This window comes from Anolis carolinensis, chromosome 2 (assembly GCF_035594765.1).
Source record: "Anolis carolinensis isolate JA03-04 chromosome 2, rAnoCar3.1.pri, whole genome shotgun sequence".
NCBI lineage: Eukaryota > Metazoa > Chordata > Lepidosauria > Squamata > Dactyloidae > Anolis > Anolis carolinensis.
The window spans coordinates 206,294,690-206,316,570 of record NC_085842.1 but is presented as its reverse complement, the minus strand read 5'-3'; the positions used below and the strand labels follow the sequence as shown (position 1 = coordinate 206,316,570).

At 40.5% G+C, this 21,881-nt stretch overlaps 1 protein-coding gene across 1 annotated transcript in view; it reads left to right on the top strand.

The window, feature by feature from the left end:
• LOC100567621 (stimulated by retinoic acid gene 6 protein-like) overlaps positions 1-8,945 on the top strand; it is a 31,978-nt gene extending 23,033 nt beyond the window's left edge. The window contains exons 10-18 of the mRNA XM_008122245.3: positions 797-959; positions 1,728-1,803; positions 2,589-2,670; positions 3,713-3,761; positions 3,850-3,967; positions 4,329-4,448; positions 6,173-6,336; positions 7,363-7,509; positions 8,543-8,945. Of these exons, the coding sequence (XP_008120452.2) occupies positions 797-959; positions 1,728-1,803; positions 2,589-2,670; positions 3,713-3,761; positions 3,850-3,967; positions 4,329-4,448; positions 6,173-6,336; positions 7,363-7,509; positions 8,543-8,661 (1,038 nt within the window). The 3' untranslated portion in view covers positions 8,662-8,945. The remainder of the gene's footprint in view (positions 1-796; positions 960-1,727; positions 1,804-2,588; positions 2,671-3,712; positions 3,762-3,849; positions 3,968-4,328; positions 4,449-6,172; positions 6,337-7,362; positions 7,510-8,542) is intronic.
• Positions 8,946-21,881: the final 12,936 nt, after the last annotated feature.

The window sequence follows — 21,881 nt, the reverse complement described above, 5'->3', positions numbered from 1 at the left end:
GTCGCCATTTTCATGACCACAACATTGAACTGAGCAAGCCCCCTTTGGGGTTGGGATCCATTATTTGAGAAGCAGCAGTATTAGCCATTGTGTATGTCTCTCCTGCAAGATGGTTAGTGCAGGCTGAGAATGCATCTGTACTATTGAATTAATGCAATTTGATACCACTTTAACTGCAATAACTTGTTTCTGTGGAATTGAGGGAGTCATCGTTTGGGGAGATACCAGCACTATTTCACAGAGAAAGCTAAAGGCTTTGTAAAACTACAATTCCCATGATTGTGTAGAACTGAGCCATGGAAGTTTACATGGTTTCAAACTGCATTAATTATACAGTGCAGATGTACCCTAAGTGATTAAAAGAAGTATTAGAATACCAGCTCTCAGGTAACAGGTAATCCCACCAATCAAAGAATTGGCTGATGGCTGAGCATTGCTCATTGCCTTTTTCAAAGTTAAGAAACTTGGGGAATCGCGTAGAATAAAAGCTCAGAATAATATATGTTCTACATTAGCAAAGCTGACATTTGGATTTAAATGGCCAAAAAAATTCAATACATAGGTATTGTCTAGTTTTTTTAGGCTGTTGGAGTCCTCACTGTAGTGCAGGCCTTTTTGGATACTGAAATACTTCTTTCTCCAGTGGATATTGGGTAAATAATTCTAGTCATTTGCACAGCAAATAAAAACATTGCCAAAATCAGCCGCTTATGGCTGAATTTGCAGCATGAAATATTTGAGCGGATAAGCTATTGGCAAGCTAATTAAGGAGACTTTTAATCTACTTTTCCCTCAGTTTGTTGTGATGGAACGTTATGCTTATATGCATGTTTCTCATGTGCTGGAAACCTTGGAGCTGGATTTTGAGTCGCTTGCTGCTTCTAGCAACATATCCAGGAATGTATCAGAAGTAGTTGGAAGTATCCAGCATTTGAAAGAATTTGTTGCCACCACAGAAGGTTTGTGGGGATCCTAGTTCTAAAACCAGCTTTTGATATATTAAATGTATGGATATTAATTGATTAATTAATTAATTTACAGTATTTATATTCCACCCTTCTCACCCTGAAGGGGACTCAGGGCGTATCACATTATATACATATAGGGCAAACATTCAATGCCCATATACACATAGAACCGAGGCAGAGACAGATGCAGAGGCAATTTAACCTTCTCCTGAGGGGATGTTCGATTCTGGCCACAGGGGGGAGCAGCTGCTTCATCATCCACTGTGACGGCACTTCCTCATTCCAACGTCGTAAATTAGTTAAATTTGCCTCCCCACTTTATAAGTGGTACCTTATTTCCTCCTTGATAGATGCAACTATCTTTCGGGTTGCTAGGTCAGCAACGAGCAGGGGCTATTTATTTATTTATTTATTGACGGGTGCTCACCCCGCCACGGGCTGGCCTCGAACTCAAATGACCTCATGGTCAGAATGATTTATTGCAGTGTCACAAAAAAGAAAAAATGAGTAATATATGTGCACACATAACTGTCCCTTATATGCCTGGCTCTTCTCTTTTGAGGTACCATGTAAGTTGATATTCATTTCCTCTCTGAACAATATAAAATCCAAAGTCTCAAAGCCACCTCGAATGGCTGTTCTGTATTTCATATTTACTATCTCCTGAAGGGATGTTGGATTGAGAACAATCTGTCATTTTGATACATGGAATACATTTAATTTAAAACAGGCTAAAGACTATGGTTCTTTGTCCCACAGGTGTTTGGATTTTCACCACCTTCACTGCCTCTCTCACATGCATCACCTACGTGTTCCACATTTTAGCCTGCTACAGGTATGCATATACTCCGTCCTGACTTTGTAATGTTCTGTATTTCTGCTGGAGCTTAGGCATGGGGATAGAAAGTGCACATTTCTGGCTGATCTGAGGGCAGTTTACAAGTAGACTTCTTCCAGTCACGTGTGTCTATGGTCCCATCTATGCTGATCATTTAATGCAGTTTGAAGCTGGCTTCAAATTGTAGCAGCCAGACAACAAAAGCCCACATAAACACATAAAAGAAAGCCCTCAGACCTCAGTGGTTTGTGTAAACACCATCCTGACCACAAACTAATTCCAACATTTCTTATGTAATCATCTGCCCAGCGAAACCACTTTTTTCAATACCAGATTGAAACTGCGTTAAATGGTTGGTATAGATGGGACCTTTGTTTCTGCAGCTACAAGAGCTGGGAAAGGTAAAAGGTAAAGGTTTTCCCCTGACATTAATCCTAGTTGTGTCTGACTCTGGAGGTTGGTGCTCATCTCTATTTCTAAGCCAACGAGCCGGAGTTGTCCATAGACACCTCCAAAGTCACGTGGCCGGCATGACTGCATGAAGTACTGCTACCTTCCTGCCAGAGCAGTTATTTATTGATCTACTCACATTTGCATGTTTTCGAACTGCTAGTTTGGCAATAAGCTGAGGCTAACAGTGGGAGCTCACCCTACTCCCTGGATTCGAACCACCAACCTTTCAGTCAGCAAGTTCAGCAGCTCAGTGATTTAACCTGCTGTGCCACCAGGGGGGTGGAAATATGTTGACTCAGTTTTCACAGCATGATAATGTCTTTTTCTAGAAAACATATGAAGCGACTGTGGGCAGGGGAGAAGGAATTCCTTCCGCTGGTGTTCAGCAAACTTTCATCTACTCAAAGTGTGGTGAGTCCTCAGTTTCTTTGATCCTCAAATCTGTCCTCAAGACCCACTTCTGTAAGGAAATCTTGGATCAAATTCATCATAACTGTTACTACCTGACTCGTATTATCAACAATTTCTGAGTATCCCTTAATCATTGCTATACCTAAAATAGATTGAAAAATGGGTGGGAGGGATAAGACAAAGAGAGAAAGAGAGAAAGTGCATGTACTGTATACTGTGGAATTAGTGCAGTTTGACACCACTTTAAATGTTATGGCTGCGGAATCACTTGTTGCTGGACTCCGATATCTATTAGTTTGCTGGCTATGGTTGATGGAGACTGAAAGTTATGGCTGATGGGGACTGGAGATCTACAATCACTGATTTTCTACCCTTGCTGTATAGGCAAATTACAGGATGTTTGAAAAAGAACTCCCTAGTTTTAATGTGTTTTAACTTAAAACTAGAGTGTTCTTTTTCAAACATCCTGTATTTTGGCAAATCTCATTAGATATTGTTTATAATTAACCACCACAACACATGCCATGACAACAATATAGGAAGATCTGTCAAACTTTCTTATCATCTAGTATCAGGAGTGCTGAGAGGCTGCATTTCTTTCCAGTTGTATTTCCAAAATGCAGAGCTTTATTTTTTCATAAGGGAATAAAACATATCTATTTCTTTTTGCTTCAGAAAACAAAGAGGTGAAATTGAGAATTTGTCTGGTGTGTGGAGTATGGTCATTGAAAACAATAATGATTGCTTGTCCTCATGCTGGAGAGCAAGGACTTGTCACATTTTCTGATCACACTGAGATGTGATGAAAGTGATATCGAAGACGGATGGTTGGATTTTATATACATGAATTTCAAATATCATTCTCTTAATAATTGTGTACCATGGTTAGTAATGATTTCTGTAAAAAAAAGAATTTAGTCCAAGAAATAATTTTCATTAAAGATGTAGGTTAGGCTATAAATATGCTCTTCTCCTTTACACAGATAGGAAACTATCATATATAAACATCTCTCAATTTTTCATTTTGTTGAAATACTAACAGGCATCCATAGCAAGATATTCTGGCTGGCAAATTGCATACATTCTATGGGGTATGTGAAGATCTATACTGTAAACAAGCATTCACTTTTGGGTTTGTCTCTTATTTCCTTTCTAATTGGTTGTGTGTTTTCCCCACAGGATATCTGATCATCCACATAGTGCAGTGTCTTTTGGGGCTGGTGTTCATGTACATTTTCGTTTTGCCCATCATGAATGGTGAAGGGATAAAAATGCTTAAAAGTGTGGGAATGGTGATGTAAGTACCTTTCATTGTAGCTGAACTAGTAGAATGGCCGGGAGGATATGCTGTGAAGCAGTAAGTTGTTCCACTGTACATTTTCTTGGAGCTGCTCTTGTAGTCTGCAATTGGTGATATGCTTATAGTGCTACAAAAAGCTTCATTGTGAGATGGCATCACTATTTTGGAATACAGTGAAATTATTCATATACTGCTTCTGGTTCACCTTCATATCATGATTTCAAAATGGATTCCATCTTGAGCCTGTATATATCTAAATCCTTTTTGGCTCAAGACAAGACTTTGTCTCCAGCTCCCTTTATTTTTAACAATCCAATCCTTTTAAAATTCTAACCTCCTATTGCTTTTTCCATCTCAGTTTCACAATTGGTATTTTCATGGGGTTCATGCAGATGCAGATTGGGACTGCTAGTATATTCTTCCTTCAGCCAAAGATTTCACTGGATGACAAGGAAAAACCTTTGGCTCTTGACAACAGGTGAGTCCTAGAAAATTGTGTTACCAACTTTTATTTTTCCCTAAGGTATTCACATTTTTTCAGCTTGCATTAACAAACAAATAAATGTGTTTCCAACCCTGTGTGTGTGTGTGTGTGTGTGCGTGCGTGCGCACACACATACACACACACACACACAGTATATATATCTTGCCCCTTTCCTGGCATGGGACTCCAGGCAGCTTACATGGAGTTTGTCGCCCCATAGGTTATTAGTGGTAAAACTAGATCATTCATTCAAACCCAATCTGTCCAGATGATCAATTGCAGGTCTGTTCAGATGTCTCTTTCTTTACTGATAAAATTTGAACTTGCTTACATGTTGTGATGATTTGATATTGTAAATTTCCATTGAGACAGACTGATAACACTAGGTGCATCTACTCTGTAGAAGGAATGCAGTTTGATACCACTTTAAAGCCCATGCCTCAGTGCTTCTGGGAGGAATTACACATCACCTTATTGAAGCTATCAATCTTAAAGCCTTACACTAAGACTTAGTGGAAGTGAATCTCATATTGAACCTTATTTGGTCTCTGTAAGTAGGTTACAGAAGGTCATCCTAAGATCATTTTGGTGTTTGCATTTCTCATTTATTTTCCTGGCTGGTTTCTTACAATTTTTGTTGGCTTTTCTACTCACCTATTTCGTTGAAAGATTTACAAAAAATATATATTGCTGATCTCTAACCTAATTTTAAACTCTCTGTCAGACACCTCAAGTGACCTTTGAGAGTGAAAAGACACAAAGGGAACATTTTTCCAAAGTCTAATTGCAGCACAGAAACTATTGGGGAGAACAATGTTAAGACATGAAAGTTCCCCATTTCTGTTTCACAGAGAGAGAGAGAGAGAGAGACAGACAGACAGACAGACAGACAGATTCTTGAACTCATATTAAGAACCTTTATTTTAATAGTTTTTAAAGAGACACCTATGTAAGCCTGCATCAGCATGAAAAGGAATATTGGAGGAGGAAAAAAAAATAAGGTAAGAGCACCTATAAGGCTGTTTAATTTCATTATGAGATTTTGTGGATTTCAAACCACTTCTTCAGATGCACTAATAGATTACAATATTAAATCCATAGATATATTTGCAAAATTACATAACTATGGTGGTAACATCAGAGTGCAATAGGATACACAAAGATACAAATTGTGACATTCTCCCAGTGAGTTTAGGATAATAATAATAATAATAATAATAATAATAATAATAATAATAATAATAACAACAACTTTATTTTTATACCCCGCCCCATCTCCCCAATGGGGACTCAGAGCGGCTTACATGGGGACCAAGCCCGAAAACATACAACAATAAAATGATAAACAATTATACCAACAATAAAACATCAATATCAATAAAACCATCATAATAATCAACAAATAACATAAGATATTAAAAGCAGAAGAGTAAAACAAGGATCTGGGCCAAAGTGCAAAGTATATCAAATGGGAGAGGATGTTGCTTATTTTATTTTACTCTAGATTAACAAAGATCACACACAGTACTCAAGACCTGGTTGGGCTAAACAATATGAATCCATGCAAACATGCAAAAAAGGGGCACTCTTGGTTTCCCCAAATGTCATTTGATGACCATATGAAAAATACAACACTGGAACTTGTCTCTTGTGTACAAATGTTAAGGTCTCCTGTGATATTTGATCAACTGACTGATTGTTTGTTTGATTGTTTTCAGGAAAATGTTCCACAATTTCAACTACTTTCTGTTCTTCTACAACGTGATGCTGGGCCTGAGTATGTGCCTGTTCCGGCTGCTGTGCAGTGTCATGGTGGGAGCCTGGCTCATTGCACGGATAGACAGGACAATCATGCCCAAAGGCTATGAAGCAGCTGACATGGGTAAGGTCATGCGGTCCTCAGGGTGTAGGATTCCCAAGTATTCCATACTTTAAAAGGAAGCAAAAAAACAAAAACAAAAAACAAACAGGCAGGAACATGCTTTCATAATCCCCCAGTCCAATTTATTTATCATGGCAGAAGGAATCACATGGAGTTGGAGTTTCTGCCTTGCAGGAAGAGTCAGAGCTGTTCTGTCTTAAGAATCTAGTCCAGGTTTCGTTTCTCTGTGCCTTGCTGTTAGAACTGGTTTAGGGTGCAAAGAGGCCTTTTCTGTACTGTTTGCAGGTCAAAACAGCATTTGGAATGTCAAAACATCACTCTAGACCAGTGCTTCTCAACTTGTGGGCCCCCAGGTGTTTTGGCCTACAACTCCCAGAAATCCCAGCCAGTTTATTAGCTGTTGGGAGTTGAAGGACAAAACATCTGGGAACCCACAGGTTGCAAACCACTGGTCTAGGTTGAGTGAGGATTTGTGAGTTAAAACATACTTATGTTGGAACATTCCTATCTAGAGGTTCTACTGTATAACAATAAGAACAATTATTTCTCGGGGCCGGGCTGTGGCGCAGCTGGCTAGTAACCAGCTGCTATAAATCACTACTGACTGAGAGGTCATGAGTTCGAAGCCCGGGTCGGGTTAAGCCTCCGACCATTAATAGCCCCGGCTTGCTGTTGACCTATGCAGCCCCGAAAGACAGTTGCATCTGTCAATTAGGGAAATTTAGGGATGCTTTATGCGGGAGGCTAATTTACAACACCATAAAACTGCCAGCAAAACACGAGGAAAGGAATGAGGAAGTACAGCCACTACTGGACGGTGAAGCAACAGCTCCCCCTGTGGCCAGAATCGTGAAGCTGGAAAAATGTTAAAAATGCCTCTGAGTCTGTCTAATGTATGTTGTTTGTCTGTTGGCATTGAATGTTTGCCATATATGTGTTCATTGTAATCCGCCCTGAGTCCCCTTCGGGGTGAGAAGGGCGGAATATAAATACTGTAAATAAATAAATAAATAAATTTCACTGCAGGATTCAGAACGTGGATTGGGATGCTCTTTATGGACAGTTATCACACAAACCCTACTCTTATCTGCTTTTGCCATTTCCTCCTGATGAAAACCAGAGAGAGACAGCAACAGACTGGCACCTTGTATAGTCACTTCAGTAATGTAACAGGTAGGTTTTGACTGTGTTTGAGTCATATTAGGGAATGGAAACTTGTTTTTGTAGGCAACACGTAATTAACCATTTTTCTCTACATGGTGAGAAATCCTTTAAAATGCTCAGTTTTCCACACCTCTTCATAGTTCAAACTTTATTTTATTAAAATACCACATACCACTGAGGTTTCCCCCCTCAGAAAAGGCTATTTTCTTCAAAAGAAGCTGGCTTTTTGTGCAGGAAACTGCAGATTGTCTATGCAATAGTCAATTCTTGTGCAAAAAAATCCCACATGCATTTTTCACTTAGAAAAAGTTCTGAATTGCAAAAATGTGTCCTGAATTCTCTACTTATCTGGTCTCTCCGTGTGTGCCTTCAAATTGCCTATCAACTTATGGCAACTCCATGATTTTCATAGGATTTTTTTTTTTTTTTTTTGCACAAGGAGTAATCAGAGGTGCCTTTGCCAATTCCTTCCTCTGAAATATAGCCTAGACCACCCATCCAAGTCTCTCATCCAAGTATTAATCAAAGTTGACTTTGCTTACTTTCCAAGGTCAGACAGGATCTGGTGCCTCTGGGTATGATTTTCTATTCCTAGTATTATATTGTAGCAAAGATTACAAATAAAAACCTGACATTTACCAATAAGGCTTAAATGTTTTAGGAAATGTCAGTAGGAAATGTCAAAATATTCTGTCATTTACTAGTAAACCTTTAGTGTTAGACCAGTGCCTTTGCTAAATGATCAGATTTCATCCTGTGCTCTATTTTGTGTTCTGCACAAAAGTTGACATTTGTGAATAAATGTTCCATCTTTAAAATGCACATTGAGTGGTTGATAGATAAACAGACAGATGATAATGGTGCCAGGAGTGCTTGGCTCATACTGCAGATGGAGTCAGGAGTTATAGTATTTTAATAGTCATTTGTCTGTTCCACCTGTTGGCTGTGCCATCCCCTTGATGAGTATAATATAACAGAGATTTTGAGTATAATGTTATAGAACATATTGGAAATTAACCCTTTATTTCTTCCATTCCTTTAGATTTTAAAGTATCAAACAAAGCCAGAACAAGATGGCTGCTGTTCTATACGCTTCTTAAAAACCCTAGCCTTCCAGCACTCAGGAAGCCAAAGTGTGCCGCCAAATCCTCTGCTTGCTAACGTCGACAGATGCACAGCAACCCAAATAAAAATCCGGGCGATTGTACTGTAGTGTCCATCATATGCAGCTACCTTATGGAGTCGGACCATTGATCCATCACATAAAGCTGCTCAGATTGGAAGTGGATCTTTTCTCCTCTCGTTCATAGATACCCTTTTAATCAGAGTTGGAATCACGTGGCCTTTCTGATATTGTTGGATTGCAACTTCCAACACTCCGTGACACTGACTGTAGCTTGGCATGGAGAATCATAGTAAAAATAAAGGTTTCCCCTTGACATTAAGTCTAGTCGAGTCCGACTTTGGGGGGTGTTGCTCATCTCCATTTCTCAGCCGAAGAGCCGATGTTGTCCGTAGACACCTCCTAGACCATGTGGCCCACGTGACTGCATGGAGCAGTTACCTTTGTGCCGAATCTATTAACTTTTGCATGTTTCGAACTGCTAGGTTGGCAGAAGCTGGGGCTAGCAACAGGAGCTCACCCCATCATGTGGATTCAAACCACTGACCTTCCGGTTAGCAAGTTCTGCAGCTTGGCGGTTTAACCCGCTGTGCCACCATGGCCCCCATATGAAAAATGGTATATACTTACAATTTTAAATAATCTCAATTCCAGGAATTTGTTTTGCAGAATAGAACTGAACATAACCCACAGTCCTCTCAGAGAATAATCCAATACTACTTCTCTTGAGCTTTTTTTTTCATTCCACAATATAATTTACAGAGTCTGGGAACATTTTGTTTCTATTATTAAACAATCCAGAGCCACAAATCAATGCAACTCTATTATAGATATATTTATAGAGACTTACCAAAATATACTGATGTACTTTCTAATAATATCTGTGCTTCACAAAGTGAACTAAAGAAGAACAAATCCATATTCCATTGGGCAGATGAATAACTGCATAATATCTTTAGTGGATTGGTTGTTGTCATTTTGTCTTTGCGCTTCTTCCTTGGTGCATTTTCATTTTGTATTTGTAGGAATCTAGTGAAGCACATGTCCAAGTGATTCTAAGCCAGACTCTTGAACTATGGCAGAAAATATCTTTTTGATTCTTCTGCATCAAAACAAAAAGAGTATAATCTGTGTTATCAAAAGTGATATGATGTCATTATAAATGATGGTCCTGTCATAAAGTTTATGATCATGTCATCACTATTGTTTTGGTTTGCTTAAACAAGCCAAATGACTGTATGCACCTGAAGATCATCTCATGTGACAAATCTAAAGTGTCCAGAATCATGAACAATGTTAAAGTGTGCAAATAAAGACCAACAGTTTAAGCAAGATGGAAAACAGAAATATATTACAGGCACTCCCCAAGTTACAAACAAAATAGATTCTGTAGGTTTGTTTTTAAGTTGAATTTGTATGTAAGTCAGAACAGGTGTATTTTTACAGTATAACTCCAGCCTAAAATATATATCATTTAGCTTTGGATAACATAAACACCCCTGTGGTATTTGTTTTGCTGTCTGTGCCCGTTTGGGAGATTTCACCTCACTTTCTGTCCCTGTGATCATTAGATTTGGAAAAATGGGTTATTGTGGAAAAAAAGACTGGCGAGAAAGCTTTAGTGGAGACACCTTTTCCCCATTATAATTATTTCAGGAATGAATTTCCCTTCCGAGGGGCAGATTTCTCTCACTTCCTATTGTTTCACTCCCCATTCTTAACTATGAGCCATTTGTAAGTTGGATGTTTGTAACTCAGGGACTACCTGTACTTCAAAAATGCATTGAAATACTCTAATGTTTGCCTCCCAAGGTCAGATACCTACTTCATTTTGATTTATTGAACATATCTTTTGCAGTCTAAACAAGGGAGGTCACCTATGTCATATCCTTTAACATTTCCCAAGTGAAAACCAGGATGTGTGTAGCCAACCTCAGAGTGAGGTCAAGATGACAAAAGTTATGAAAGAGGAAGAACACACAAGGTGGGAGAGGCTACAGCAGTTTGCTTTTTCATAAACCTGCAGGCAAAGGCAAGAGTCTTCTCCCTCCGCTGAAATGCATGTGTGTGAACTTCTTTTGCACTTTGAATGTAATTTCTTGCTATTGAAATAAACTGGGGACAAAGGGAAGAATGCAGCCAAAGGACAGGAGAACTGGGAGTCCTTCCTCACAGCTGAATAAAATCCCACATTTTCTGCTTTGAATTGGAATATATGGCAGTGTGGACTCAGATAACCCAGTTCAAAGCAGATATTGTGGGATTTTCTGCCTTGATATTCTGGGTTATATGCTTGTGTGGAAGGGTCCTGGGACAACTAGAGAAGTGGAACAATTTACCTACATTCATCAGAGAAAAAGAAGGAAACAACAATAACAACAAATCTCTTCCACTTCAAAAGGCAAACCAGACTAGATTTCCTATGTTGTATCTGACTTCAGTTATGAACAAAGAAAGTTCCAATGTACAATCAGGGATTTGTGATCATTTTAAGTAATTGGAATTAGGGTTGTGCAATTCACCTGAACTGATATCTGTTTTTGGTATCCAAATTTCGGTGGACCATGTATTTGTTTTCACGAGCCTCCCTAAAACGGCCAGTGTCAGAAAACTGTTTTTGGGTCCACAGCTGAAAAATGCAGGAAAATCTGGCCATTGGTGGCAATCGGAGGGCTGCCCGGGATAGTACTATTTGTGGGTACTATTCTCATTAATAATTATCTTTTGAAAGTATTTTTTTCAAATCTAGGCAAAGCTTCAACAAAAGCCAAACCTACTATTTTTTTAAGCACCAGCTAAATGAAATGAAATTAAATGTAATAAATAGAAGAAATGAAGAGCCAAGAGAGAGATCTTTTGATTAAATTAAACAACAGAGAAAACTTGATGAGACTGCAAAGGAAAGAATTTAGGTATTCATATTGGTAGGTAGGTACTTAGGTAGTTAGGTACTGGTAGTAGGTAGTGGTTTTTCTGAGACTTAGGCTTTGCTGTTTGCTGGAATAATAATCTTTTAAACGTCTTTTTTGAAGGAGGGGAGGGAGGAGAAAAAATAAGGAGAGAAGAGAGGTTGAAGAGGGTGAGTCAAGGCTCAGAGCCACCCAATATTTTAAAAGAAAAACACTCACCCACCCAAGAGATGCTCTTTCTCCGAAGTCCCCACCCACCCGCTCTTTCCAACTCCCAGTCCCACTAAATAAAGAATCAAGAAAATAAAGGAAAATCAAATAATAAAATTAGATTCAAAGAAATAGATTTGCTGCTGCTAATACTATTTGTTTTGGAGCTAAAATGCTAGTAGAAGGCGAAGCCAATCCAAAAGTTAAAGCTGCAAGCGGCAACTGGACTGAAGCACAATTGATCTGCCTCTCTCTAGAGCCAGAACACGACCAAGAAATGGAGGTGCTCACCCCATTTATATAGACCCAGCTTGGGTAAGACACATCATGGCTTTCTGATTGACTCAACATGCAGGGCTCACAGGGAAACCCTGTGCAAGCATGCAACAGCCTCTCCACACTCCGCATGTTCCTGAATAGAAAGTGAAAGTAGCTGCGATCAGCAGCTGTGTGGTCTATTTTGGAACCCTTGCCTTTACGGGGATCCGAACCAGCCGAAGACAGTTTTTTAAAATGGATTCATGCACAACCCTAATTGGAATAACTTTTTGTTAAAGCTCTAGAGCAGATCTGCACAATCTGTGGCCCCTCAGGTGTTTTGGACTTCATCTCCCAGAATTCCTTTCTATTGGACAAGCTGGCAAGTTGGAGGTCAAAACACCTAGAGGGCCTCAGGTTGTCCAGGATTCCTCTAGAGCAATAGTTCTCAAACTTTGGTTTTAGAATCATAGAATTGGAAGAGACCACATGGGCTATCTAATTCAACTCCCTTCTGTCATGCAAGAAAAGCACCATGAAAGCACTCCCGCTAGATGGCCATCCAGCCTGTTTAAAAGCCTCCAAAGAAGGAGCTTCCACCACACTCCAAGGCAGAGAGTTCAACTGTTGAACAGCTCTTCTCGTCCGAAAGTTGTTCCTAATGTTCAAGTGGAAGTGGTCCTTCAGGAGTTTTGGACTTCCTGAAGCCCCAGACAGCTTAATCAGGAATTCTTGAGAGCTGAAGCCCAAAACATTTGGAGGACCAAAGTTTGGGAACTGCTGCTTTAGGATGTGTGGAATCATGTCCAGATGTTGCTGGAATATGGTTCTCTCCTTATTTTTGACAATGCTGACAAGGGCTGATGGGGTGAGGATACAGTTCATCAGCATCAGGAGAGTGGTATGATCCCTATCCCTGTTGGCTGAATTGTCAGTCATTCGACCTAAGCTTGCTCTACAAAACCTGTAGCCAGTGTGACTCACAAGGCTGTAATTTTAAAAGGTCAAGCTGCCATAAAGCAAGCATTTTTATTGTTGTAATAAATGTGAGGCTACAGGTCCATCATTGGCAGAACAACTTTCCCCTCCTTCTTTAAACACATTACCCTTGACTTAGGAATGTTACTCCCTTCTGTTTTTTAGCCATATATGATAGATAGCCTCAAGCATGGGAAAGTTTCTTTACTATTCCCAATAATTTCCCTACTGACCAGGCCTGTAAGGAGGGGGGGGGGGTTTAGGGGTTCAACCCCCCCCCCCCCAAATTTTCAGGTTAAAAATAAACCTGGTTTACTCATGAATTTTAACTGGTTAACCAAATCCCCATGTTAAGTCTATGAGACGCAAAAAAATAAGAGTCCCTCCAGGCACTATCTCAAGCAGATATTGACAGGCCTGTAGCAGGGGTGGGGGGTGGGGGGTGGGGTGTTAGGGGTTCAACCCCCTTCTCCCCGAAAATTTCAAACCCCCTCCCCCCCAAAATTTTTCTGGCTACAGCCCTGCTACTGACGTGCCCAAGGAGATTTGGGGAGTTGTCCCAAAGATAGCTTTCCCAAGTTCCAGGTTAGCCACTTACATATCTCAATAAAGGTCTAATATTCGGTGTGCAAGTAAGTCCTAGTAGGACTGACTTCTAAGCATGATGTTGGCACCAATCTCTGCATGGAGATTTGTGGCTATCTAAAAGAGTCGTGTTGCCATCTCTGCTGCTTGATTTTTAAACTTTATTTCCTTATGACTTTGTTGTTGTATTGTTCATCACTTGCGGTCCATTTGGGCAAAATTTTACTATTTCAAACAAAACCCAGTTGTGATTTTGATTGCTACTACTTACGGACTACACTATGTGTGGATTTTTTAAAAATCCTTTTTGAAAGCACAGACAGAGTTTTATTTATCCAGTAACATTTTTGAGGAGCAGGAAAAGCTCTAATGGTTCATTTGGAATTGCCCCCATATGAACCCCTTTTCCTACCCTAAAAGGTTGTACATGTAGAATTATATTGGGCAATATGGATATTGAATCTTGTAAGATAGATCTGAATATATACTGTCTTGAGCTGTCATTGGACTCCATCCTTCATCAGCCCTAACCAATGGGTGGGATGATGGGAGTTGTAATTCAGCTCTGGAGAACTGTAGGTTCCTTACATCTGTTATTTGTGATGGGCAAGAGCTGATGTGCATAATCCTGTGAGATGAAAAGCATCTCTTATTTTCCCCCAGATCTCATTTGAACCTGGCTTTGTCGTAAACACTTTATACACTTTGCTAGGGTGCATCTATACTGTAAAATTAAAGCAGTTTGGCATCACTTTAACTGCTATGGCTCAATGCTATGGGATTATGAAAGTTGTTGTTTTTAGCCTTCACTATCAAATAGTGCTGGTGCCTCACCAAACTACAACTCCCATAATTCCATAGCTTTGAGCCATGGTAATTAAAGTGGTGTCAAACTACATTCATTCTACAGTATAGGATGAAACAACCTAAGAAACAGCTTAATGAACTTTATGACATAGATACCGTACGATGCATTGGAAGGAGGCTATGAATCAATGAGCTTCACTTGTTGTAAAACTCACACAGACCACTTGGGGACAGTAACAGCCCATTCTTTTCACGCTGCATCTGGATTTGATCTTTGCTATACAGCTTTCCAAGAATTGCCTTCTCCCTCCATCCCTTTCCAGTTGATAAAAGTAAGACACTGCAAACAATTGCGGTAATTATCATTGTACATTATTCATAGCAGCTGCAGAGAAAGGGCAGACTGAAGCTATCCAAAGTTTTGCTGTTTTTGTACCTTTTTGTTTGCCAAACCAACTCAGCAAAGTAACATTGGGTGGTATTATTCAATTCATAATAGCAGATGCCTACAGTGATGGTGGTGAGTGGGAAAAGGGAGGGTAATCTCTCTTTTTCTTGCAATCTATATACAATTCGAGTTGGGAGCTTTTAAAACTGCCTTTTAACAAGGTCTTGGAGCAATAGGTTCAAATTACAGGAAAGGAGATCAGATTCCATCCGAACATTAGGAAGAACTTTCTGACCCTAAGAGCTATTCAACAGTGGACGAGAAGCTTACAGAAGACGTTTCAAAGTAAGTAGCTTAAGTAATGACTAATCTGTCCCCTGGATGTTCCTCAAACATGAGAAAGAGTGGATTCAACTCCAGAAACTGGAACAAGGCTATCAAGAAGTTGGCAACTGTATACACCACAAAGTGAACTAGCATTAGGAAATCTGTTGGAGAACAAGGTTTATTTTCAAGCTGAAAAACTGAAACTTTAAAAAGTGTCTTGTATATAGCTAGCATGGTGTAGTGTTTTGAGCATGGGAAATGATGCTGGAGAACAGGGTTTGAATCCCCACTCAGCCATGGAAACCCACTGTGTGACCTTGGTTGAGTCCCACACTTTCAGTATCAGAGGCAAAGGCAAACTATAACTCCCAAAATTCAAAGTTAATTCATTCCAAAACCCATCTGTATTCCAAGTTGGCATGTTGGTTACGCATGTCAAATTTGGCCCAGATCCATCTTTGGTTGGGTTAAGAATGCTTTCTGGATGAGAGTGCACTATAAATCCCAAATTATAGGGTCAAACCCCACCCCCATACCCTTCCAGTATTTTCTGTTGGTCATGGAGGGTCTGTGTGCCAAGTCTGATCCAGATCTGTCATCGGTGGGATATCAGATGAGAAACACTCCCTCCCCCCCCCCCCCCCCCGGTCACACAGAAGACTTGTTGACTTGGAAGGCGCTGAACAGACTGTGCTCTAGCACCATGAGATGCAGAGCCAACTTTAAGAAATGGGGCTGCAAAGTGGAGTCCACAACATGCGAGTGTAGCGAAGAGTAAACCACAGACCACCTACTGCAATGCATTCTGATCCTTGCTACATGCACAATGGAGGAGCTTCTTACAGCGACACCAGAGGCACTTGAAGTGGCCAGCTTCTAGTCAAAAGAAATTTAGTCTAATGCCAAGTCTCTAACTTTGTTTGTGGTTTTTCTATACATTATAACTGTATTCTCAATTCGCTTCTGACACAATGAATAAATAAATTGGTGGGAGTCACAGTACTCTGAAAGTTGGAGGTCACTTGGAAAGCCACCACCCACAAACATACAAATTTGACTATAGATATTTATAGATAGATAGACAGACAGACAGACAGACAGACAGACAGACAGACAGATTCCCTTGTGAGTGGTTTGGGCAATTCTCTGTATCTTTCTGCAATCTTAAAAAAAATAAATCTATGGTTGCATTGAGGTAGAAAGCCACAAGTGGGCATCACAGTGTAAGAGATTTTGTCTGTGGGTCTGGCAGAGATAAATCCTCTTCAGATTAGAGGGTTATAACACTTTTAGCTGGAAAGTGGCAGCATAATGGAGAAAGGTCACTGAGGTCCAATGGAGTTGGGTGGCATGGAAGCAAAAAAATATTTCTGGTAGATTTGTGTGGTAATCGCTGTTTAGCTATTAGAAGAAGTCTTTAGTCCTGAGGGAAGTCTAAGGCAAGGTGGGTGTGAATGTTAGACCAGTGAAGGCTAGCAATGCGTAGCATACACATCCCAGCCCTCTCTGTTTTCATCTTTGATGTACAAAATGTACCTGAAGTAAACGACTAGACAGGCAATCAGACCGTGTCTTCTGAAGAATCCTTCTAAGGGCAGCATCTCATTAGTCTCAGGATTGGGCTATTTTTTCCTTGATAGCTACTTCACTGTCAATTTTTGGGAGGCCATGCATTTATCCCTGTCATTTGGTACTGGTGGTATCGTGAGTGCATTATGCATCAGCTCTTTGTTAGGAAACAATGACCTAGGAGCATTTTTGCTATACCCTGATCTAGATGTCTATTTGAGGTATTCCTCTGACTTGCTCATCTCTGTTTACATTTTTAAAAAAGCATCTGATCCAAGGTGCATTTTTCTGACAATGTTGTTGACTCGGGCTGTGGAATTGGTATTGATCTTGCTCGGAGAAAGGAGGCTTTTCATGGACTTTGCCAACACCCTAACAGAAGCTGTGCTGATGTTTCCTAGTCAAGACCTGTTCTTCTTTTCTATATTCTAATTTAAGCAGTGCTTTTTTTTTTACCTGAAGAAGAGGTCTGCTATATTCAGGAGATTAAAGGCAGTGACTTACAGAGAGCCATAGCCTTTCAGTTCTCTACTATGGTAGTTGGTTTTACCTATGATCCGTTTCTTAATTAGATCTTTAATCTTACTATCAAGTTGTAAATATTAAGCAGCTTTTAATGAGGTGGGTGTGGAACATCATATTTATAGTCCCATGAATGGGGCTAATGAACATCATATTGATAAGAATGGGTATCCTCTGACCTGAAAGTTGGCAGAGGCCTGCTATCTCAGACACCCATTTTCCTTTCTGCTACCACTTTTCTGTCATTCCTCCTTTCTGACATCTCCCCTTTCCTCTCCTTTTCTCAGAGCTGGCGCAAGAAAAAACAAGATTAATCTTGCCAGGAATTTGAGCTGATGGAAAGAGGCTTTTGAAATTAGGCTCAGGGACAGATGTGATCTGATGGTCAGACATTGCTCACCCCTATTCAAGGACTTCATTTTCGGGCTGTTTCCATGCACTTGGGAAACGGAACCGCACGAGAGCCCCATGGAGACCGTGAAACAACGTAAGGGTACTTTTGGTGGGACTCTTTGGCACTCTGTTTCCCAAGCACATGGGAATGAAACCAGAAGATCCCTATCAGGAGTTGGGTGTCAATCGACTCCTGATGGAGAAAGATGGGGTAAAGCAGAGGAAAGACGAGGGAAGGCAGTGAAAGAGCGTGGAATACATGGCCAGGCCAGAACATGGGGAAAGACTGGAAGGAACTAAGATGTTTTTCTCCACTCTCTCTCCTCCCGCCCCCCCCCCCCCCAACCATCTGAAGTCCCAAGATTGATACTGTTTTCAATTTATGTACTCGCTATAAAGTAACCTTCCCAAACCCTCCAGATTTGCTGTTGGAGTTGTAGGCCAGCACATCTGAAAGACTGCAAGTTGTGGAAAGCTGTTTTGAAAACTCTTTTGCCCAGTTCTTCCAATGCAGCTCGGCAACATAGAAATAGACATCCCTATGCAGTATCTCCACCTTCCCTCTCACAGGTGTATTGCACTGCTTCTCTGGCTCATTACCTGCCCCTAGTGGCCCTAATCCAGGTTTAGTTGCAGATAAACAAGATATTAATATGTAATATCAATTGTGCAAGACCATAGGTGGAGATGCCCACTTCAATGCACATCCAAACATGTATCCCTTTTTAAGCCATGTGGGGGGAACACAAGGAATGTGTATTTGAATGCCTATCTAAATCTCAATCCAGTTTATGCCTGTATTTCCCAGCAGGTTACTCATGCCTGTAAGCTTGCCTAGGCTTGCAGATCTCCTTAGTTGGAACAAGGCATACATATTTAAAGATATGTTTGTTTCATTGTAAAAAAGCACAATAAATATGTATCTCTTCCAGTGTTACAAGTCCTCTTTAGCTTGCCGTGGCCTATGTTTGCATTTGCTTGGTTGGATTAAGTATTCTTGTCAACAAGAGACCATGTTCCCTTCATAGTTTCCTTGGCCATATGTCCTCCCATCTGACTTGTTTAGCCACTTTTTGATTACATACTAGCTTGGGGACCCGGCAGTGCCCAGGTTATTAGAAGAAGGCGTTGTTTGTTTTGGGATGTTAGGTAATATCACTGATGTTTAATCCAGATCCATTGTTGGCTGGGTTCAGTTCTCTCTGGATAAGGGGGAAACTACAACTCCCAGATCCAAGGTCAATCACCCCCAAACCAGGCCCATAAACACAGTTGGCCATTTTAGGTCTGTGTGCCAAGTTTGGTCCAGATCTGACGTTAGCTGAGTTCAGTGTTTTCTGGATGCAGGTGAATTATAACACCCAAAATTCAGGTCCATTCCCACTAACACCTGCAGTTGGTCATGGGGCTTCTCTGTGCCAAGTTTGGTCCCAGTCCATTGTCGGTGGAGATCCCAGTATCAGTGAAGGTACTGCAAGTCCCATTATCCATGGCAAGTTTGGTCCAGATCCAAGGTTGGTTGGGTTAACAGTGCTCTTAACAGCTGAGAATTCAAAACTACCAATCCCAGAATTCAAAACTTCCAATCCCAGGATTCCATGAAGGATTTGTGCTACGTAAAGTGGTATCAAAATGCTACAGTTATCCAGTGCAGACAGACTCAGGGACACCCTGCATAATGGAGAAACTGTCAGAGCGATTTGCTAGGCACACACGCAGCAGAAGTCGCTGACGAGAAAAACACTAGATAAATAATGACGTTGGAGTCTTCAGTTCTCTATCAAAAGTTTTACTCACGAATGGAATACACAGTTCTCACACAGGCACAGACGGGAAGGAAAAACAAAGAAGAGAAAAAGATAGGAAGCAGAGGGCAATTTATCCCAGACTCTGCTGTCTGATGCAATCCAGGTTTGCAGGCACTTACCCCTTTACATACTGGCATAGTAAACAGTACACAGTGCATGATGCAATCTCCAGCACACATTGCACCACCATGACTCAATTACATTTAAACAACTCTATATACAATCATTCCTACTTTAACAGGAACTGAGAACCCATTCCCTTAATTATAATGAAGAGTTCTCTATGGCATGCTTGGGATGGAAAAAAAACCCAATCTCATCAGGATATTGACTAAAGATACATTGGCAAGGTGTGATGTCAATGTGACTGAAGTTAGAATTGACAAAATTGATGTAATGATGAAAAGTACTATAAAATTCAGTGATGAAAGGAAAGTGTTTTGAAGTTGCAAAAAAAGAAGTGATTCAGGAATGTAGTTGAATCCAGAACATTTTATATATCTTCATGTGTTCATCCGTAGTCACAGATTGAACTATGTGGTAGTTGGTCCCAATAATAGACAGTTGGCCTCCCACATTTGTGGTGGTTAGGGGTGTAGGCCCCTGCAAAAATTACCAAAAATGAATATCTCAATCCCTCCCCCCCCCCCAAAAAAAATGCATGCTACACACGCCTGTCTCACAAAACCCATATTCCCTAACTCCTATCCAAAATAGTTAGGCAGATTGTAAACCCACCTTTATACCTCTGCTTTTTTATGATGTCAGAAGCAACTTGAGAATATACTGGAAGTTGCTTCTGGTGTGAGAGAATTAGCCATCTACAGAAATGTTGCCCAGGGGATGCCTAGTTTTTTTAGCATCCTGCTGGGGGGCAAGCTAGATCTGACAGATGGGAACTCACCCTGCCTCGTGGATTTGAACCAGCAACCTTCAGGTCAGCAGCTAAGCGGGCACAAGGGTTTAATCCATTGTGCCACGTGGCTCTACTGCCAGGTGTAAACCCCTTTTAGATGGGAAAGGGGTTGGAAATCTGGCAGCAGAAAGAAAGTGGAGAGGATCTGAATAATCAGAAAAGGGGTTTAAAATCTGGCCACAGGGGGAAAGAGGGTAGGACATGGATTGTTGAAAAAATGAATTTAAATCTGGCAGCAGAAGGAGAAAAAATCTTTGTGGTATGAAAGTGGTAAATGAATTAAAAGGCGGGCAGTTTTGGCAAGAGATGGAAGTACTTGGAGCAAAAGGAGTGGGATGAGAAGGTTGACTTATTTAAGTGGCAGTACTCAAGTTGCAGATTTGTTGAACTTGTATGTAAGTTGGAACAAGCATATTTTAAAGTTTACCCCACCCAAAATATATACATATCTATTCACACTGGATAGCATAGGGAGGGGTTGACACCCCTGTGCTTTGCTATCTGTGCCCCAGTTCCAAGGATTTCACCTCACTTTCTGTCCCTGTGATAATTGGATTTTGAAACACATGGCTTGTTCTGGAAACTAGGATTGGTGAGAAAGCTTCAGAAGAGACACCCTTTTCCCATGATAACTGTTCCAGGTGAATTATCCTTCCGGGGGTATATTTCTTTCACTTCTTGTTTTCTCAGCCCCGTTCTTAACTATGAATCATATGTAAATTGAATGTTTGTAACTTGGGAACTGCCTGTACAAATAACTAAATGCGCACAAAAGAAACACATTAATGAGTGAGAGGAGGGTGGACAATCATTATAAGGTTGTAATGACTGAAAGGTTGCAATAATCATTTTAGTTTTTTGTTCATCCTTTTTTATAACCTTGTTTCTTATTAAAGCTCATATTACTAACTGGACAAAACCTTTTTTCCATTTTATTTTCCCACTCTGCAAAGTACATCCAGTTGCACATTGGAATAATGTCTGTTGCCAGTGAAGCTAAAATCTCCTTGTTTCCTCCCTTGGACTCACTCTTTTGTACTTTTGATTTGTGTAACCTTTGTCTACTTGAAAGAAGTTTAGAAATTTAGTAGGAGTTACAATCCAGAATAGAAATGCAAACACAGAAGTTCACAGAGTGTAAGGTGCATTTTCCCCCATTTTAGGAGTTCCAAAAACGGGGTGTCTTACAATAGATGGTGCCTTGTATTCGCTGGGAGCCCCCAATGGCACAGTGTGTTAAAGCGCTGAGCTGCTGAACTTGCGGACCGAAAGGTTGCAGGTTCAAATCCAGGGAGCGGAGTAAGCGCCCACTGTCAACTCCAGCTTCTGCCAACCTAGCAGTTCTAAAATATGCAAATGTGAGTAGATCAATAGGTACAGCTCTGGTGGGAAGGTAACAGCGCTCTATGCAGTCATGCCAGCCACATGACCTTGGAGGTGTCTAAGGACAACGGCGGCTCTTCGGCTTAGAAATGGAGATGAGCACCAACACCCAGAGTCAGACATAACTGGACATTAAGTCAGGGGAAAACCTTTACCTTTATCCTATATTCACTGGCTTTGGGATTTTAATTTTTTTCTTACTTTC